The sequence below is a fragment of the Paramormyrops kingsleyae genome, chromosome 12 (genome assembly GCF_048594095.1).
Source record: "Paramormyrops kingsleyae isolate MSU_618 chromosome 12, PKINGS_0.4, whole genome shotgun sequence".
Taxonomy (NCBI): Eukaryota; Metazoa; Chordata; class Actinopteri; order Osteoglossiformes; family Mormyridae; genus Paramormyrops; species Paramormyrops kingsleyae.
Window position 1 is genome coordinate 4,776,477 of NC_132808.1, and position 20,880 is coordinate 4,797,356.

Sequence of the window (20,880 nt, forward strand, 5' to 3'; positions counted from 1 at the left end):
TAGGGCTATGACGGTACATGTATGCTGTGTGCCATTCAGTCACACCCTTTTCTGTTGGGTACGCACAGTGAATGAATGAATGAATGAATGAATGAATACATTGACTGAGACAGGCAGAAAGCAATTTCACAAGTAAAACATCATGCTAATTGTGGCTGAGAGTTGGTTACAGCTAATGCTACTTACAGTCAGTCATAGTCCACAGTTTGTGAACGTTTGGTTTCCCAATAAATTACGCCCCAGCACTGGTTGATGTAAGACCAAGATTGTCTGTCGTGCTGGAAACACACCCAACATTCTAACTCATTCGAGACGACATCATCTGAATGTGTGTGTGACAGGAGCAAGACAGAAACATGTTAGTCTCCCTGTGGCATTTAAGGTCTATTTGCCAGGAAATTCAGACCAAGCTAAAAAAAAAAAGGAAAAAACTAAACAGCAATAGGGGTGTTTATTGCTACAGATACGCAATCATACTCCATGTTTGTGTTTGCAATTTTAATAACAATTTCAAAACAAACTGTTTTCCCTGCTGTACCAAAATTGCACCGAAAACTGAACCCAAAACTGAGGTATGTAGCAAACCATGAATTTGCTTTAGCATTGCATCCCTGGCCTGTAGGGTGGCACTGTGGACCTCTAAGGTAGGGGAGTTTGAATTCCACCCAGGATCTGTGTCTGTGGAGTTCACACATGTTCTTGCAGCCCAAACACATGCAGTTAGGCTTCCTGAATTCTCAAAACTGCCCACAGAGTCTCCATGCGTACCTGCCCAGTGATGCACTGGCATCCTGACCGGCCTGTACCCCAGCATTGTGCTCTCTGCTGCCTGGGACAGGCTCTAGGCCACAGGTCCCTGCTGACCAGGATAAGAGGTTGGAAGACTGATGTACACAGCATATTAAAAGTTACACAAAGTTTCTTTGTACCAAGTGTAGCTAAATCTTCCAGGAGCAGTCATATGTAGCTTTCAGAAATGTGCTTCAGAGTTACTTTAATGTGTGTGTGTGTGTGTGTGTGTGTGTGTGTGTGTCTGTGTGTGTGTGTGTGTGTGTGTGTGTGTGTACCCTTCTTAAACTGCTTAGGATTAAATCATCTGCAAAACACATTTTTGGTGCTGAATGAGCAACTATAAACTTCAGAGCTAAGGTGGCTTTGAGTGATGCGATTTGCGCACCGGGTGGGGTGAGCAGACAAGCAAGATGGACAAGCCTATAGGAGAGCTGCCAGAGTGAGGGACCATCTGTGACAGACAGTCATGTAACATCGCTTCAAACGCACACATAACGAAGGACCAATCTGATCTTATCCGCAGCCAACTGAGAAATGTTGAAATGCAACGTAATCCAAACTATGTAAATAGTTCATATTTCAACAGCAAAGTAGTCAGTATGGAGAAAAACAAATAACAGACAGAAAATGAAATCTGACACACGCTAAACCATGTTATCATCAGATATCTTCCACCCACTTATCCTTTACAGGGTCATAGGGACATTTGGTATAATTAATTAAAATGGTGAGGAAATTTCTTGAATAAGGCTTTCATTTTGCACGAACAGCCCCAGGTATTTATCAGTTTATTTCCACTAGCTTAAACCCCTCTCGAAGAGCAGTCCTGAACTACACATTCCCTGCCTTGTACATTATATCCTGCCCGTAACTTGCTTTGTTTTGCTATGAAGCACCCTAAAGCTACTTCTCCACTGGTCGTCTTCACAAAATCTTGGCTCATGCAGTTTCTGCCATTGCTGCCAAGACAATCGTCATCATCTGCAGATGGGTCATGTTTCTGAGCTATAGAAATGTCTCCAGTTTCTTTCAAAGGAATATTAGGGTATTTCTATAGGATTTTTTGTCTTCCAGCATACACAAAAACAATATAAAGTATCATACCAATGTGCCATATATCTAAAAGCATTCCATCTTTCAGATGGTGGATCCCAATTCACTTACACAGACTCAGAAGCTGTCTATGGAGATGCTGTCTATGGAGATGCTGTCTGTGGAGATGCTGTCTATGGAGATGCTGTCTGTGGAGGACAATATGTCATCCATAGTATGGTGCTACATAATTCCCTACAACTTTTGGAAAAATACCAAAAACAGATAATTTATACATTATGTCAATAATTCTTCTAATTGTCAAATGGAAGGTTGCAAGCAATTACTACTGTACACAGCTCTCTATTTTGAAGGCAATAACTAAATATTAAAGTATACTACCTTATGGTTGTGGAGAGCTGGGTCATGACCCTAGAGCTTGGGAAAAACATACAAATGGCCTACAGATGGTTAAAAGTTTTTTTTATCCAAGGTCACATGGTATATGATTAACGCACCATGCAATGTGGCGAAGCAGGGCCCTGGATTTCCAGCTCAAATTCAAATAGACGGGCAGGGCAGGCGACATGGGAGATCGCGGCTGCGGGAGGAGTTTCCTTGCCCACCTACGCTTACATGGGAAACAACAGCGATCACCTGCTGTTTCACTCCTTTATAAACTACACCTGGCTGACGTGTGATCGGTGTCTTTCGGGCCTTTTAATGTACCCTGTCCCTCATGGATGACAGTAAATATAAATGAGAAGAAGTTAGTAGTGGAAAAAACAATACCTCCGGCAAGCAGGTGCCACACCTCTATCGGCGTAGCAGGTAAACCCGATGCTTCTGCTATTTTTGGCATCGTCATGATATGATACTTGCAGGATTAAGTGCAACAACAACATTTCTGTGAATAGTGTGCGGTGTACTTGTGTGTGTCTGTCTGGTAGCTTTGATACAATGTTCAACACGTCTTCCCCACCTGTCTGATGAGGAAGTAGAGACACCGCGAACTTATTGCTGCGCGATTGCTGAAATCATGGACACAGTTTGTCGGGAGTTATACTTCCAGACCTGATTATATATATATTTGTGTGTGTGTATATATGTATGTATATATATATTTTAGCTACTGAGTACGTATTAAAGGGGGGAAACATATCGATGATACCTGAAGATACCTGATGATGTAATGCCTGTGCCAAGGTAAACAGCTTTGACTTGCAAACATCTGATTTCGTAAACGAGCTGTAAGTTTATGCGTCTTCATTTGCAGTGTTTCTAGGACAAAACCTGTTGCTCATTTGGTTGTAAACGGAGTTTAGCACACTTTGCTGGGTGGAATTTAAAAAGACCATTTAAAGGTTCCATTTGTAATGCATATAACCATAGCACTTATTATTGAAGTGTAATTAAGTGTAATTACAGTAAATAATTTGTCAGTGAGGTGTTTTTACAATGTGGGATTTTTCTTGCTAGTCATTTTAGAAAAATATGAATTTAAGAAGAGTTTAACTGGGAGTTTGTTGCAGTACATGCATAGTTCTAAAGCTTTTGATCTGGGATCTGAGCAAAAATTCCCCCGTCGGATTTGATGCGTTTTCGCGGTTGAAGATTAATATTCATCTAAACGGTGTTGTTATAGAGGCAAGCGTTCGTAGTGCATACGTGCAGTATGAGTCCAGATTATGCTTTATTTAAAATTTGACCGGTTCTGTTTCCTTCTCAGATAGCGTTTCTAAGGGGTGCCAGCTGGGAGTACAGTGATAAGGTGCAGTAGATCTGTCAGCTTACATGTGCGGAAAATGTAATGGAAATTGCGCTGTCGTGCTTGGTATTTATTTATTGTTTTATAGTGCGATTTTGGCTTCGTAGCTCGCCTGGGTGCACAGAGAAATGTTGCAGATACTTTAATAACTATCATTTAAAAAGTTGCCTTGGTGGTTTGAACTTTCACCATACCTGTGCTATATTTGTTTTTATCTGGCATTGTACCAGCTTTTAGAATTCTGTGCCAGTAAATGTGTATAGTGAACTTTGAATATTTTGTAGTTAAACTTTACTTGAAGGACCGCAGAAAAATCATGAAATCGTAAATTCGGCTTGGCCTGGGTGGCTGGACTGAGAAGCGGCTCGGTAATAACGCAGGATTCCTGCCCAGTCCGTCCTGCAATGTCTAATCACAAAATAACGAACGTCTGCTAGTTCTGAGCCATTCTAGAGGAGGTGCGGGGAGGTGCGGATATCTACCCCCTCCATTTGGGGCTGTGTTATGGCTCGAGGCGTTGGGTCACCTGGTTAAAAGGCAAAATATTAACAATTCTTCGAACAGAGCTGCACTGGCCTTCTCTGGCAGTGCTGTGTGAGCACATTATGGATTAACCTATCCGACACGAAAACACAGAGGACATGACTTTGGCTGAATCCATCTTTAATTTAGAGCTTTACTAGAGTGTGCTGTTGTTCCTTAATGGGTGTTTTAGTGAAGTGTGACAAAGGCTTGAGGGGTAGGGGTGGGGGTGGAGGAGGGGGGGTCCTATGATAAATGGATGTAGCACCTTACTGTTAGAGCAGCTTCATTTAAAATACACCTCTGGTAAAATTAAATTGATAATGAAAGTAAAAAGTAAGTCTAGCAGGGGAGAGAAAAAGGTACTTTGTTTATTCTAGTTACAGAATCTGACTACCAAAAAGACTGGGATTAATGCATCTTTGCATTCTGCTTGAGGGGCCACTGGGGGTGCCCTCTTCTGGCTTTGGCTTCAATGAGATGCTGATAATATTAGAAGTGTTCATTTAAAGGTAGGTTTGCTGTTTAATTTTATGGGAAACTAGGCAAAACATGACTCCCTACAAGCAAATGATTGAATAAAAGGCTTGTAGAATTTGGCTAAGATGTGTATTATCGAGATGGTGCTGGTGTCCATGTCGTCATGGCGATTGCTCGCCTGATCCACTAGCCAAGTTTCCAGATTTGGACTCAAGGGTAGAGTGTAGTGCGAAGACTGGCCAAATTGGAGAGACATCCTGAGCCTGTGTATTTACACGGAGTGCGTATTGACATCATCTAAACACGCCGCCTTGTTTCTTGACTGCACTTGCAACAAACGCCATGGTATAATTATAGGGAAAAATGCTTCTGATGGTACGGCTCATGGCTGTGAGAGACGTGGATTATTAAAATGAAACACCGACCTCCATCTAAGAGGCCTGATGAAAATAATATGGCATTATGCAATTCAAAAATGTCCCCAGCATGTTTTAATACAAGCTGTTATTCAGAACATTTATTTGAACCCTATAATAATGGCTGACAAGCAACACAATCAGGATGCAAAGACTATTTTCCCAAATACTGGTCTTGTTCTTTAATTTTAAATGTGGTTGAAATGATTAAATTCATCTTGCTGCCAAAACAAAATAACTCTTTACTGCCATCTCTGTCTAATATTTCATCTTCCTCATTCTCATTTCTGTGTTGAAATGCTGTTTAATGCATTTGGCCCAGAAAGATGATTGCACTCTGCTCATGTCAATCATTTCCTGCAGCATATTATTTAGTCGCACACATGTGGATCCATCTAATATACCAGTATCTTTGGTTGGTGGCAGTCTCGCAGTGATGCCATCTGCCCCAACTAGAGAATAATCAATTCTTCTGAAAATCATTTGCCATATCCAATATAAAACACATATTATATTTGAATTGTCCCAATTGTACATGAGGCTTGGCATTATGGTAATACATGTTGTAGTATTCAGAAATCTCAGCAACGGAATTGTCACCAAGATTTCAAAATACCAGAAAAGTGTTACTTTTGAAAATACCATATTCCTCAGCATAATATCTGGATGGTACGGAAAAACTAGGTACTGCCAAAGCCTAGTCAATGCTGATGCTGGTCACGTCCAGGAGCGCCATGGGTACCTATAATGCATTTTCTCCCTCATTTTTATTAAGAAGGCACTGATGTGATGTTGCTTGTTTTGTGTAATGCGCATCGTTCATTCATTCCTCAGGTATCAGCGTTCATGACACCTTTTAATTTGTTTTATTAAATCTGCAGCTTCCACGGAGACGGTGTGTGTTTACTGAGGATGTTAACTGGCCAGGCAGTAAGACTGCTAACTACCCGGTTGTTTTCAGTGTTTGCCAGTATGCTGGGTTGTGGTCTGGTCAATCATAAGTGTGTCACAGTGTTTGCTTTAGTCGTCATGACGAATCGTCCTGGCAACAGCCTGCTGGCCTCACCTGGCCTATTGAGAAGAATGGGCACTCTGTGAGCTAAATGAAGAGTCATTGTGAGCTTCAGTCGCTGCTGATTATTATTAAATTTAAAAAAGATTACATGGCCTCTTTGTCATCAGTGACAAGGCTTGTTCTCTTCGTCAGCCAGAATAAGCAACGTTACATGGGAAACATTCTGTTTTATTTGTTTTGGAACCTGGTTGCAACTAGTATTTCTGAAAGGCCCTGCCCTCACGGACCCGCAGACAGTCTTAGTTTTTCCTGAGAGGGACCTATAATATGGACTGTCTGTAGCAATACCAGTCCGAGCTGATGCAGCAACCTAAGCCAGCATCACCGCCGGTGCCCCCCCCATCCGAGCCAAAGTGAAACTGCCAGGCAAGTCTGCAGCCAAGGCGACATCCTGTGTCGCCTGTAGGATTGACTGGCCTTGGTCTGGGGGTCCCTGAGGGTCATTTTGAGAAATGCTGCTCTAATCAGGCTCTGGATGCAGAGACGGAGGACACAGACAGGCGCTGGCTGATGGGGCCGTCTGCGCACATGGGGGTCTGTGTGGCTGCTCCTCGAACTGATCCCTGCTTCGGACATGCAGAAGTGCATATGGGTTGGGGGGCGTGATGGGGGCGTGATGGGGGCGTGATGAGCCCTCTTTGCCCGCATCTCCTCCTATCACCTCCTGCCCCCATCAACTCTTCCTATTTCTTACTTCCTTTTATGTGTTTCAGGAACTCAGGAGGGGGGCAGGGTGGGGGCTCTGTACTGGCACTACTTCTGTTATGTTTTTAGAGCACAGTATGTGATCTGCAGGTTATGAAGGTTATGTTCTCTAAGAGTGACATGTATACCTTGGCTTCTTTCCAGAGAACCTCCAAAAAAGCTTTAGTTTCGGCCCCCAAACCCCCCCCCCCTTCTTTGGGCTGCTTCAGATTCTTCTTTATTTGTTCGCTAGAGTTAGTACTCCTCATCAACTGATTCTAGGCATCGTGGGAAACATAGTCTTTCATGAGTAAACTCTGTATGCCGTATTCCCTTATCACAGTGCCATTTACTATGTTGTGTGCTGAGGTGGGTGGCTTGGTATTGAAGCAGCCCTGTGCCAGGACCCTCCCCCCAGCATCCTGGTAGAGTGCATGTGCTGTTTTGGCAGTCAAAGTAGGGCCAGTGGGAGCCTCTGCAGTGCACTGCAAGCCAGTGACGCACTTAATCGCCAGACATCATTGTGTACATAGCTGGATCTTTATCTGAGCAGGAAAAGATCCCTTGTTTAAGCAATGAATTGTGCAAGTAAAGGTATGAAGGAAAAGGCTCCTTTTTTCCCAATTAATTTGAGTGAATAAATAAAGAGCCGTCGCCTTTGAAAGCCGCCGGCCGTAGAGTGATGCCGCAGGGGGAGTGGCTCTGTGGCTTCGCGGTTCACACTCCTGAAATCTAAGTGTGTTGACTGGCCCCTCCCACCCCGACCAGACCCTCTCTGACAATGCAGCTTTGTGCCAGCGTCAGAGTCACGTCATGCGGCCGCCCCGTTTCCACTGGGCCCAGGCCTCCGGGGTGCCAAGCTGGAATTCCCAGAAGCAGCTTGGGGATTGGAATAACAAGGGGGGGCCGGCGGTATACGACTCTCACAAAGTGTGTCTAGTGACCCTCCCCAGAGGCTTATGACCCGGCCCTTGTTTACAGAAACTCTGCTGAGCTGTTTGTCTCTTAGCCCCTTGTTTAAGTTCAGTTTATTCCATTAACCTACAGGATTCTTACACACCTGCTGAAATAGTGAGGACTTTACCCAAACAGAAACAGCCTTCCTTAAATCTAACTCTGGTAGTATTTTTGACTAAAGCTAAGATCCCAGGAGAATCCTATCCTTGATATGAAACTGGAAAAAGTCCATTAAAGTTCGCAACTCTAATTATAAAATGTGTCCTTTAGATGGTGGATTTGACCAGAGATGTTTGAAGATGCCTGAATACACAAATGGTTGCATTCAAAGCTCTAAATGAGGAAATTAGGGTCAGCTGCGTTTCGTCAGCATAGGTGTGTTTACACACGCGGTCACAATACACTGGTGTTTAGTGGCGCTGTGTCTATTCTCAGACACAGTAGTAATCTGTAAGCCATTTGTTACAGGGGGAATCATGACCTTTATTTCTAACCGAGGGAGATGATGTGATGGTTGTCAAGGTGACATTTCTTTATTATTTTTTTTCTCTTCAGAGCACAGCACCGGCCTGAACAGACTGAATGAGCTGGCTGTCCCATATATGGGCGTCCACATTGACTAAGAAAGCTCTGCTGAGGCCCCTTGCTGTAGCAGGTAGGACATGTCAGGTGACCTGCTCACATTGACTGTTGGATTTTTATTGGCTCTTCTAGTGCATAATGAGGAGCTCTACGCCTCATGGGAGGGGCTGCATGTTCTCTTACCATTTACTCTGTGATGGTCACAAAACCAGCTTTAAAGCTTGATGACCGAGCAGGGACCTTCAGGCATACAATGGTGCTGACTAGTGCTCTGTTGGCCATTAGCTGAAAGACCTGGTAGCCTCTAGTTTTAAAGCCTGCCCGGGGAGCTCAGAGTCCTGCGAGGCCTGAAGGCTGCCGGGGAGCTCAGAGTCCTGCGAGGCCTGAAGGCTGCCGGGGAGCTCAGAGTCCTGCGAGGCCTGAAGGCTGCCGGGGAGCTCAGAGTCCTGCGAGGCCTGAAGGCTGCCGGGGAGCTCCGAGTCCTGCGAGGCCTGAAGGCTGCCGGGGAGCTCAGAGTCCTGCGAGGCCTGAAGCCTGCCGGGGAGCTCAGAGTCCTGCGAGGCCTGAAGGCTGCCGGGGAGCTCAGAGTCCTGCGAGGCCTGAAGGCTGCCGGGGAGCTCAGAGTCCTGCGAGGCCTGAAGGCTGCCGGGGAGCTCCGAGTCCTGCGAGGCCTGAAGGCTGCCGGGGAGCTCAGAGTCCTGCGAGGCCTGAAGCCTGCCGGGGAGCTCAGAGTCCTGCGAGGCCTGAAGGCTGCCGGGGAGCTCAGAGTCCTGCGAGGCCTGAAGGCTGCCGGGGAGCTCAGAGTCCTGCGAGGCCTGAAGGCTGCCGGGGAGCTCAGAGTCCTGCGAGGCCTGAAGGCTGCCGGGGAGCTCAGAGTCCTGCGAGGCCTGAAGCCTGCCGGGGAGCTCAGAGTCCTGCGAGGCCTGAAGGCTGCCGGGGAACTCAGAGTCCTGTGAGGCCTTCTCACTCTCTGATTGTGGGGAAAGCAGCCCCTGCTCCTTCCTTGGTGAAACCGACCCACCCGGGTCATGGCGTTAATTATTTATCAGGCCTTAGGAGCGGCACAAAATGCCAAACCTCAAAATAAGTAGCCAGAGAAAAGGTCACTTTGTCTTCCTTGTGGAAAAATAAAGGGGCAGCAGGCCTGGGTCCGTCACTCCAGATGACCCCCTAACCGAAAAATATGAAACCCAAAAAAGGTGTGTGTGTGTGTGTGTGTGTGTGTGTGTGTGTGTGTGTGTGTGTGTGTCCTGGGGTAGCTAAAGGATGAGCCTGTGCTATTGATTGAAAATGTTTCCTGTTGGCTGACTGAGCTCCGTCTTCCCCACAGTTGTGCTACACCACTGACCAGATGGGGTGCAGTTGCTGTAGGATGATTAAAAGGTGAGTATGGGTTACAGGCCCTTAGAGACACCCGCAGGATGAGGGAAATTGGAGGTAATATGGTACCTCAACTGAAGGTCATTTATCCATTCATCAATCCATCCATCCATCCTTTTACTATCTGCTAAAGAAAACTTAATGTACCTCTGACTCTGACGCAACATGGAGAGTTTAAGGTGGTAAATGAAGAAAATGAATGCATCCTGAGAAGAGTGTCCTGCGACTGGGAGTACCCAGCAGACACCATTAATGATCAAAAATCATTAATTTATTTTGCGTTATAGATTTCACTGGCAGTCGATTTTATGATTTTATTTATGCAGCCCGTAACGTTACATTATTAAATCTTGCTAGCAGAGTATAGAATAAAAGATTATGTAATATTATTCCACTAATAAGTGCTGCACCGACAAGCAAACAGACAGAATTCTACCAGTTATCCATCGAATTTTCCGATGCAGAAATACGGAGATGCATGCAAAAATTAATGCATTTAATGTAACTGATTTGAAAATAATTTGCTCAGTTTTTGCTTCTCTCTCTCTTCCTGCATTTCTGCGTATCTTCCAAGTTTGCGCCAGTGCTTGTGGTCAAACAATCAGCAAAGTTTATTGCCAAATGTGCCATTCAGTAGTTCTTAGTTAAGCGAAAAGTATCTAGTCATATTGAACACAATACATCAGGGAAACAGGCTAATTTTTTCAGATAAGGATGCAGTGGTGACGAAATCAGGCTTTTATTTTTATTTATATTCGTTAGACAAATCACGTTTCATTTCATCGTTGTCAAAAATACATATTTTACTCACATTTTTGTTTTAGTTATGCAAAATCCCTTTGTCAGGCCAAAATTAACATTTCATCAGCAAAATTAACACTGGAGGCGATAACAGGTATCAGGCAGCCATGAGCGCAAGCAAACAAATGGTCTCCATGGAAACTGTACAGTTTCATTGCTGTAAAATATCTTTCAGTGCAGTAAATTCCTTAAGGTTTTTCTATGAGGAAATTCATGAAGGGATTCTGTGCAACACCCTTAAATAAATACATCAGCTAAGGAGCAATTAAACCTTAAGTGTCATACTTAAGGGGACAACTTAAGGTGTTTTGCGCAAGCGGTCCCTGAATCTTAAAGGCACTGATGACTGGGGCAGGTATAAAAAATTACTGACCAGTGTAAATCTACACTATATGGACAAAGGTTTTGGGACATGCCTCTCAAACATGGAATTCAGGTATTTCATTCAGACCCATTGCCACAGATGTATAAAATCCAGTGCCTAGCCATGCAGTCAGGTTTACAAACATTTGGGAATGAATGGGTTGTTATGAATAGCTCAGTGAATTCAAAAGTGGTGCTGTCAAATGATGCCACCTTTGCAATATGTCAGTTTGTGAAATTTCTTCCCTACTAGATATCCCATGGTCAAATGTAAGTGGTATTATTGCACATTGGAAGCATTTAGGGACAACAGAACCTCAGACACAAAGTGGCAGATCATGTAGTGTAACAAAGCCAGTGCTGAAGCGCATAGTGCGTAAATGCTGCCAGTGCTCTGTTGACTCTGTAGCTGCAGAGGTCCAAATTTCCACTGGCATTAATCCCAGCAAAAACTTCATGGAATGGGACTCCATGGCCGAGCAGCTGTATGCCAGCCTCACATCACCGAGCTCAATGCCAAGCGTCAGATGAAGTGGTGTAAAGCACACTGCCACTGGACTTTGGAGCAGTGGAAACACATTCTGCAGAGTGATGAATCATGCTTCTCTGTCTGGCAGTCTGATGGATGAGTCTGGGTTTGGCAGATGCCAGGAGAACCTTACCCACCTGACTGCATTGTGCCAAGTGTAAGGTTTGGTGGAGGAGGGATAATGGTATGGAGTGTTTTTCAGGGGTTGGGCTGGGCCCCTTAGTTAAAATGAAGGTCACAGTTAGCGCCTCAGCGTACCATTGTAGACAATTCTATGCTTCCAACAATGTGGAAACAGTTTGGGGAGGCCCTTTTCTATTCCAGCATGATTGTGCCCCAGTGCACAAAGCAAGGCCCATAAAGACATTGTTGGGTGAGTTTGGTGTGGAAAAACTTGACTGGTCTGAACAGAGCCCTGACCTCAACCTCATCAAGCACCTTTGGGATGAACTAGAACGGAGATTGCGAGCCAGGTCTTCATGTCCAACAGCAGTGCCTAACCTCACAAATGCTCTTCCGGATGAATGGGAAAAACTCCCACAGACACACTCCAAAATCTTGTGGACAGCCTTCCCAGAAGAGCGGCTGCTGCAATGGGGGGGGACCAACTCCATATTGATGCCTATGGATTTAGGATGGGAAGTCATAAGGCGTTTTTCCACCGCACCAGGTACCGTACTTTCGGTACTTCCATAAAGTGCCGAAAGTACGGTACTTTTACTGGTGTAAAAAATGGTACCGGCACCAAATGACATCATCAGTGATCGCCCCTGACTGACATCGTCACAAAGCGCAGCTTAAATCATGATTAAAAAAAAAAAACAGCCCAAAATTAAAACTAACAGTTTAGGCTGGAAAATGTGGTTTATTGTTATGTCAACTTCTATCACAGTATAAGATTCGGTAATATCCAAATTGCATGAATGCTGCCATCATTTATGTTTACGTAGGTACACTTACTTTGGCTAAGCCGATCAAAGCCGATCTTTTGAAAGCAAACAAATGATGTTTTTTGTAGGGATGGGACTGGATAAAATTTTTTATCTAATTAATTAGAGGCTTTGTAATTAATTAATCTTGATTAATCGTTTTTAATTGCACAAGAAAATTTGCACCAAAGCGCAAATGTTTTTTTAATTTAAAAGGGTTTTAGTGGGTGACAGAATCAAATAATAGACATGGACACGAATATTGCAAACTCAAGCTCTTTTAATTTCTGAAAAAAAAAATGCATTTAAACTGCATTTCAATTCAAAACAGAGAACGAAAATAATATCCCTGGCCAATATTGGGTAGACTTATAAAGTGCTATTTTAAGTACTTTAAGTACATTTTCAGAATGGTATTGTCCTTAAATAATAATAATAAAAATTACAACATAAAATGCCTTGACATTTTAAAATATTTTACCTATCTAAAAAACATTTATCCCAAAATGTTAGGGATATAATTGCTTTTATTCAGCACAAACTCAGCACCAATAATCTGAGACCACTTAGAATGTTGTTATTCTATTTCTTGTTAAAATCAACTTTAAACATATGCTTTTCAAAAATCTATTTTCAGACATGCTGAGAAATTGTAAAAAAAAATCACATTATAGACATTTCTAGCCAAGACTTTTGAGCTCTGAAGCTTATAGACACAGGGGTTGACTACACATAGGTGAAAGAGACATTCTGAAATTTTATGTGGTCTGATTACTAAAGTGTTAGAACTTTTTCTCAAAGTCAGTGGCCTGCACAATGAATATTGATGGGATAGGTGTCCCCACACCTGTAGTAGTTTGCATACTGTCAATGGCCGATCAGTCTGGAATGTCACTGCACCCCACACACATCACTTTGGAAAGGTAGTTTGAAACGCAAGAAAAGTAGCAACAATAAAATCATTTTCACAGTTTATTGGTAGATGGAATGAAAAATGAAAAACTGTGACCATATAAATATGATGCAGCGCCTATGCAGAGTTGACGGAAATAAAATAATTATTATTAACGATCTGGGGACGAGGGCATTGTCGACCGCGTATCTCTAGTTTATTTCAATTTATATCTCGCTGAAATCATTATGTAGAATCATGAAAAACACTGACTAAATCCATAATCGATCTTCTTTTCAAAACTTCCATTGTCGGAAGTATTAAAGTTTTTAAAATTAGGTTAAATCGGCAAAAAAAGCAAACCACGTTACTTTTGTTTTATTTGCATCGGGGGCGTATAGTACCGCTCTCAGCTGAAGATCGCTATTCACGTTCTAAATAGGCAGGGTTTGAACCGGCGATCTTATGAATGCAGGCGTGCAGGCTTAGCACACTGAGCCATGAACACAAGTAGGAGAATCGCTGCTGAAAGTGGCAACACTGGCGCAAAGCTTCAGCGGCAGAGACGTATCCGTGTGCCATTTTGTAGCTGATCAGTGTAAACACTACCCAGACATGTGCTCTTGTTTATTTCAATCACAATGGGCGTATTCACATATTTCTTTACCCAATACTAACTGTATGATTATCATGTTATTATCATGCGAATAGCGCGATTTGCAAGTGGTTGGGCGATCAGAGCTGCTTCGAGATGCAGACGCTTAAGTCAGTCACTCTTGTTATTTCTATTCGTATCATGAAGCTGTAAAAATATATTTAGTTTCTACCTATATATATTTCAAAAGTAGACCGTCCAAGGTTTCTGAGGGTTTTTAAAATGTGTATATGACAAAAACTCGCAGTTATTTAAATGGTTTGGCGAAATTTCTGTCATATCCTGCCTGCGGGATAGCCGACTCCAGAGGGTTAATACGTTATTTTTTTATACGCGTAATTTTTTTTTCAAATTAATTAATCGCAATTAACGCGTTAAATTCCCACCCCTAGTTTTTTTATTTTCAAGCGGCATTGTTCGGTGTTTAGCGTGTGCCCCATTTCTTCTAGGCGGCTTGGTATTACGGTGTTCCGGTGTTCTGTCATATAATACTACCTATCGAGACGTGCTATCGAGCCATTCTGCGCATGTGCAGTTCCACCGTTTTGGGATTAGGGTTAGGTTTTAGGGGTTAGGGTTAAGGTAAGGGTTTTAGGGGTTTTGGGAGGTTAGGGTAAGAGTTAGGGTTAGGGCTATCGATTAGCACTACGGTAGCATTTTTTGACAAGGCAGCACACCGGGCAATTCAGTTTCCCTATGTTTCCCCTAATGTTAAACCAAAGAGGTATGTGAAATGTCTGAAAATCACTCAGGTACATTATTACATGTGAATACAGTATTGTTATTAGTACCGAGGCCCAGAGTTGCTGTATACCGGTTTTAACAGGGGGGAACCAAATATCCTGGATGTCAGGAAATAATGTTTCTCCTAATATTTAGGCAAAGATGTATGTCTGAAAATCACTCAGGTTGATTATTACATGTGAATACAGTAGATCGTCACGCATAATATAGTCTTATAGGCCTAAGCAATACTATACCGTTTTCATCAAGAAATATCTTTATCCAGCGAATTAAATAATTTCATTTATTATCTGTAAAAACATCGAAAAGGCATGTGATGTTTTAAAATATATGGCTTGTTTACCTCAAGAACTCCGTAAAAAGACATGAAAACAACAGCGAAACCGTGTACAAATCAGCGCGCGACAGGGGAAACAGGGAAACTGAATTGCCCGGAACGGCAAAAACTTTTGCCATCCAAATCCCGCTGGATCTATTCATCCGACCATATGGCGATTAAAGCCTGTTTCCTCGCTTGTCCATCCTTCCATTTTACTTTTATATATATATATTCTACTGCTTTTTATTTTGTTTCTCGCTGTGATCGAGAGCTCTGTTCGCTGTGTGTTTCAAAAGATGGCGGTTGTATTTTGTGTTTCAGCAGGCTATTTGCATAACCAATCGATAGCAAATACTTTTGCAAGTCCCACCCCAAAGTACCAAAGAAGTACCCCAGCTGGTTTGGCACTTTCTGTACTGGAACTTTCGGTACTGACACTCGACTGGAAGTCAATGGAAAAGCGAAAGTACCGTACCGAAAGTACCGTACTTTGTGCGGTGGAAAAGCTCCCATAGAAGTTTCTGTAGGGGTGATGGCCAGGTGCCCCAATACTTTTTTCCATATAGTGTGTGTAAATAAAATACTTAACCCCCTAAATAAATAAACAAACAAACAACCTACATTCCTGAAACGTTTGGTGTTTGCCCTGGAAGGGAAATGGCTGCCTAATCAGGTTGTGGGGAAAACCCATTGATCCTCCAGGGGTCCAGCCCACGCTTGGCTGTAGAGCCGATCCATTTAATGGCTTTGGCGGGTTGGGGGTTCAGCTCAGGGGTGTGACACTGAAAATGATCAGATATGCTGTGCATCTCCCCACCACAAGCCTTAGTAAACAGGTTTAGTGTGGTGAGCCTAAAGATCAGTAAAACTGGTTCTTATCCCAGGAGACAGGTGCTTCTGCTTTGAGCAGGTAGCTGTGTTTACAGTGTCTGTTCTTAGTAAGGAGAGCAGGATCCCCCCACCTGTGTGTCTGTGCACGAGTGAGTGTGTGTGTGTCTGTGTGTGTGTGTGTGTGTGAGAGAGAGAGATACACACTGTTTAAGGCAGAGCAATTTGATCTGACTTACAGTGTCACCCATTTGCACAGTCGCCTGTCTGTCTGCTTGGCCCAGGTTACAGTCACTGCTCACATCCAACGGCCTGATGTCTGTGGAGGCGGTCGGTGGAGCAAAAGCCCACTCAGCACATTTCTCTCTTCTGTATTTTTTTCTTCTTCACACAAAATCCCCCTTTTTTCTTTTTTACCTTTTCAAATGTGTCTCAGTCCTTCCTCCTCCTGCTTTCCCCGCCCAGCAGGGTTGGGCCGGCTGTGTGTCACCTGGGGAGTGGATGGGGACATAAGACACCGAGGAGGATGTGCACACGGCTCGCTACGCCATCTGTAAACAAACAAAAAGGCCGCTGGCTAAAGTCTTCTGTTTACTCGCACTCCTGCTCCTTTTCATGACTTTTCATGTGGCACCATTGTGACCTTGCAGGTCCACCGGTGACCCAAGCAGACATTACTGAAGCTGCTCTGTCACTGCTCCATGCTTCTCTGTCCTGCTCTCTCCCTCCTCTACGGCCGGCGCCGGTTTCCACAAAGGAGCAACCTGTGCATCCATTGTCATTGTGTCCTTTTTACAGGGCTTACAGAAAGAGGTTGTCGGATTTATTTTACGTGTGTATGTAAAATGCGGACGCATGCAAGATGGGCCCTAGAACTGAGGAGGAGAGGCGTGGAAAGTCTCTTCTCCAAACAAGATACTCAAAGGTGCCATTTTTTAGAACTTTACTAAAGCTTGCACATGAGTTTAATATTAGTCTTGCTCTCTTTTTCCCTCTCCCCCTTTTCCTCTCATTGTTCTCCCTTCTTTTTAGTTACATCTATGACCCCTCAGTTTCTGTCGACATTCCCAGGCGGAAAAGTGAGAGCTGCATTAGTACCCAGTACCAGCAGAAATCCATAGTGGTTGACAGTAGCCACAAAGTACAAGGCTTTCACAACTTGGGCTACAGCAGCGGGAACTCCGAGGCGTTCGAAAGGGACCCCGATAAATTGCAGATCGACAACAATGAGATCAACCGCCTGCACACCAGTCCGGCCCCCTTGGAGCCGGGCCTCGTGGGGGGACAGAACCTGTACATTCTCCAGGTGGGAAACAATCTGCAGAACTGCACAGTGCCAAACACGGCGAAAGCCTCACCCAGTGTGCCTTCAGAGTGCTCGGCCGGCGCAGAGAGGAGCCTGCAGGGTGATGCCTGGACAGGCCTGCCCTCTGGAGAGTGGCTGGAAGGCCTAGCACATGTGGACAGAACAGAGTCTTATGCTAGCATGGCTAGTCTGTCCACCGTAGAAACCAGAGTAAGCCACCTGGAAACGGAGGATGCCACAGTGTTGCCTGAGCTGGACACAAAGGGAGGGGGAGACGCGCAGGAGAATGGGGGAGACTCGGAGGACCGCGGGAGTGTGCTGGACTCGGACGTGGCCGAGGCACTGGCCGCGCTGGAAGCAGCTATGGCGGGTGAGGACTGTGACTGACTACAGTACTGGCTGCAGGCATCCAGAGATTACCCAGAATGCCAGCTGGCTTCCTTACTTGTGTCTATGACACAGATACTGCGTGTACCCTTATGGACAAAGGATTGTCACATATGCTAAAGCATTTCACACTAGCATATGAACAGGGAATATATTCTGTCTGTCAAAAACACAGAAAATGGCATTTATTAACACTAAATTTGTATGCTTGACCGTGTGCATATAGGGCGTAACTGTATGCATGTGCATGACAGCTGAGGAATTATGGTAGGTTTATGAATGATGCTGTGTGTTTTGACTCATCGGTGACGTATTCCTTTTTAATACTGAATGTATATATTAAGATTAGTAGTGGACTATGTGCATGTCTTGTAGTCAGATCAAACATTCATCTTATTGTTTCCTCTGAGCTTCTAAAACCTGCTGCATCCAAATACTAACTCCTGAGACTGTCTACAACACATCTGTCTGAATGCTGGCGCTTTTTTGATAAAGAAAAGAGGCACAAATCCCATTGCCGGATATTTGGTTCTCCATTTCCGTGCTCCTAGTAGTGGCCATATACTGTGAATCTACTGTTTTATGTCGCTCAGGAGTTTTTAATCCTCTCTGGCATTGAAGCCCTCCAAGCTGCTGAGACACATCCTCATCAAATGCACAAAGCCTTGTTTTTTTCTATCAATCTGATCATTTTATTTGTGTCCTATCCAGTTATTTATGCTAAGAACATTTAACTCCTCACGCCTTTCTGTCTAAACATGTATTTTTAAGTGTAGATTTTTGATTCTTAATCCCTCCATTTGAATGGGCACTTTGGCAGATTTTGGGAGTAATACAGTAGACCTGGAAGGTGTGTGTGTGTGTGTGTGTGAGAGAGAGAGAGAGAGAGCCCTGAATTCATTGTGATACATCAAAGTTGACAGATGTGCCACATTATGTGAATATTCTAGCAACTGTACTATACCCTGTCAAATACTTTTTATCATTTTTAAACTTTAGTGAAGGTCATTATCCATTGAAGGAATCTCCATGTGTTATATGTCTTGTTTAACGTGTGTATGTTTGTGAACCGCTGTGTATGGCCTAGGGCGAGTGTGTGTGTGTGAGTGAGTGAGTGAGTGTGTGCGTGCATGTTTTTGTTTGCCATATTACTGCCAAGTAGTTGATTGTTTTAAAAAAAAAAAAAAAGTCAATTAAACCCACAATGTTCCCTGACCTCAGTGCTGGAATGCATTTACTGTGTTTTACTGCTCCCTGGAGCGCGAGTCTGCACTGTTTGACTGTGCTTGGAGATGATGACACGCTCTCCTTTGGAAACGCAGAGCTTCTCCTTTCTGTACGCCTCAGATCCTTATGCTGTGATAACATCGCCGCCCCCCCGCCTTGGGACACAAATATACAAATGGGCAACTTTGCAAAGCTTTCTAAAACATGCCTTTCCCCGGCATATGCAAAGCACTTCAGGTCAGTGCTTCCAGTGCCTTCTGCGCTGCTCACCGGGCACACCTGCTCGCTATCTGCCAGGGAGGGAGGAGAGCAGGTTTGCCACTGCCATGTGATCTCACTTAACGTGCTCGGTGCGGCACAGGTGTTCTGGGCCGGATGCGTGTCGGCTGAGTGACCAGAGAGGTTTGTCGTCGTCGTCGTCTGTGTCTCTCCATTTGCTCACAGTCTCCCTCACTCAGTGGGCACTGTGCTTCAGGGCAGGCATGTGCGGAGGGCCATTCAGGGTGCCTGATTAAAAGTGCCCCACTTTCAGTGTCTTAGTGCTCCTTTTTGACAACCGACGATCATTCAAAATTTGCTTTATTATGGAAAAATGTGAGCAGTAACTCTACCCCCTCGTTCGAGCACCTGCCCTTCAATGTCTTTACATGGCCCTGCTTTGGAGCGATTCAAGTCCTTCGCCAACCCTGACTGGTGAGCCCCCCCAAAGCTTATTTAAATAGCATGGGCAACTTGAAGGTTACTTTAGTTCTCCTGTAGTCCGAATTCATCTAGGCCATCGCTTGCTATTTATAAAGGTACCCACGGTGAGCTAAATGAATATTGTATCTGAGCATGTGTACAGTGTCCCCGAGCCACAGTGTTGCTGCAGTGACTGTGTGCATCTGCCTACAGGTGCTGTTCTCAAGTTACTATGTACAATCGTGACCATCTGTGTACAGTAACACTGCTCATCAGATAATGCAGCACAGAGCTGGATCGTACTAACTGTGATGTCACCTATGGCAAGCTTCAAACCATAAAAGGACAGAAGCAAGAAAAACTCAATTCCGATGATGGGATTCTGCCTGGATGGAAAATCTTTGTTCGGCAGCTATTTTCGGTTATTATGTGCAGGGTCTGTTCAGTAATGAATCTTCTTTCATTAAATGAATCTTAATGTGTGTGTTGCAATATAATTTGCAAAATATTGAAAACTCTTTAAAAACATATTATGAAATATGTCAGTTTCTGAATGTGTACAGGATAAAATTCTTCTGTTATCCAGGTTTGTGTTTTTGAAAAGGTATTAAACATGTTATGAATTTTTCAATTTTTGCCTCAAGGTAAAATTCAAAAATGGAGAAATAAGGATTAAAATATGCAAAGGAGCAGTTTAATCATTTCGGTGAAAGGAGGGAGTTAAACCTCTAGCATCTCCTCTTTCCTCTGCAATCTGTGGAGTCAGGAACTACGAGGTGCATTGTGGGAATTTTCACTGGAGGCAACAAATATATATCTCATCCATCATTATTAGGGAAAAATGTGAGCAGTAATTATATTACAGCAAAACCTGGTTTATTTTCCAGGGATTAAGCCACTATGGATGGTCACGGCTGTTTGTAAACTTCCCCATGAACTACGTGCCAGAGCGCTATATGAACTGCGTTCTTTAATGCAGTTCATCTTTATCAAATACACTTAAAGAAGTGTTATATTTACAAAGTTCTTCATTGTGTACTACTTTTGTTAAAGAAATAAAAGAATGATCAGTTTGGACGCTGCAGTGATAGTGATTTCAGTGACTCCTGCGTAAAGATGTCCTGTGTGGACGCCTGACTAACCAGTAAGTAATTATTAAGCGTAAGTAAAAGGAAGCACCTTTTACTTGTCCCTAGGCCAAATTACTCATTTTAAAGAGATGCTTTCAGTACGTCGTTTAATATGTATCTGTGGGCTTAAACTTTTTAGGTTACTAGTGTTATGGTCAGGAGAGAACACTACCTAAGAAAATAATTGTGCTGGTTATTACATTATGACCAAGTTTATCTTTAATATCTGTTCTCCATTGGTGGTATAATTATGGATGATTAACAGTGTTTTAAAACCATTTCATCATGTTTTTTTGTTATTCTTTAGCTAAGTTGAACGGGGGTACCCACGTCTAGTTGTCATGGTAGGAAAATCTGGCAGTGACCACTGAGGTCATTTAACATTCCTGGAAACCCGTCAC

General features: G+C 43.6%; 1 protein-coding gene across 5 annotated transcripts; it reads left to right on the top strand.

Moving 5' to 3' along the window:
- Positions 1–2,396: 2,396 nt before the first annotated feature.
- On the top strand, positions 2,397–20,426 carry LOC111849678 (uncharacterized). 5 transcript variants are annotated; one of them, XM_023822762.2, is made up of 4 exons: positions 2,397–2,655; positions 8,282–8,381; positions 9,639–9,691; positions 16,781–20,426. In XM_023822762.2, exons 3-4 carry the CDS (start codon positions 9,660–9,662, stop codon positions 17,439–17,441), a joined length of 693 nt encoding a protein of 230 aa, XP_023678530.1. In that variant the 5' UTR covers positions 2,397–2,655; positions 8,282–8,381; positions 9,639–9,659; the 3' UTR covers positions 17,442–20,426. The 5 variants fall into 5 exon arrangements, with proteins under 5 accessions (XP_023678530.1, XP_023678532.1, XP_023678531.1 ...); XM_023822763.2 differs by lacking the exon at positions 2,397–2,655 and adding an exon at positions 2,726–3,030; XM_023822764.2 differs by lacking the exon at positions 8,282–8,381.
- The last annotated feature ends 454 nt before the right edge of the window (positions 20,427–20,880 follow it).

What these genes read in the sequence shown, in the direction of transcription:
- LOC111849678 (XM_023822760.2), top strand. Translation starts at nt 16,450, where the DNA reads ATGCTTCTCTGTCCTGCTCTCTCCCTCCTCTACGGCCGGCGCCGGTTT. An exon ending in TCCAAACAAGATACTCAAAG is followed by an intron (nt 16,674 to 16,780) that starts GTGCCATTTTTT and finishes CCTTCTTTTTAG; the next exon opens with TTACATCTATGACCCCTCAG.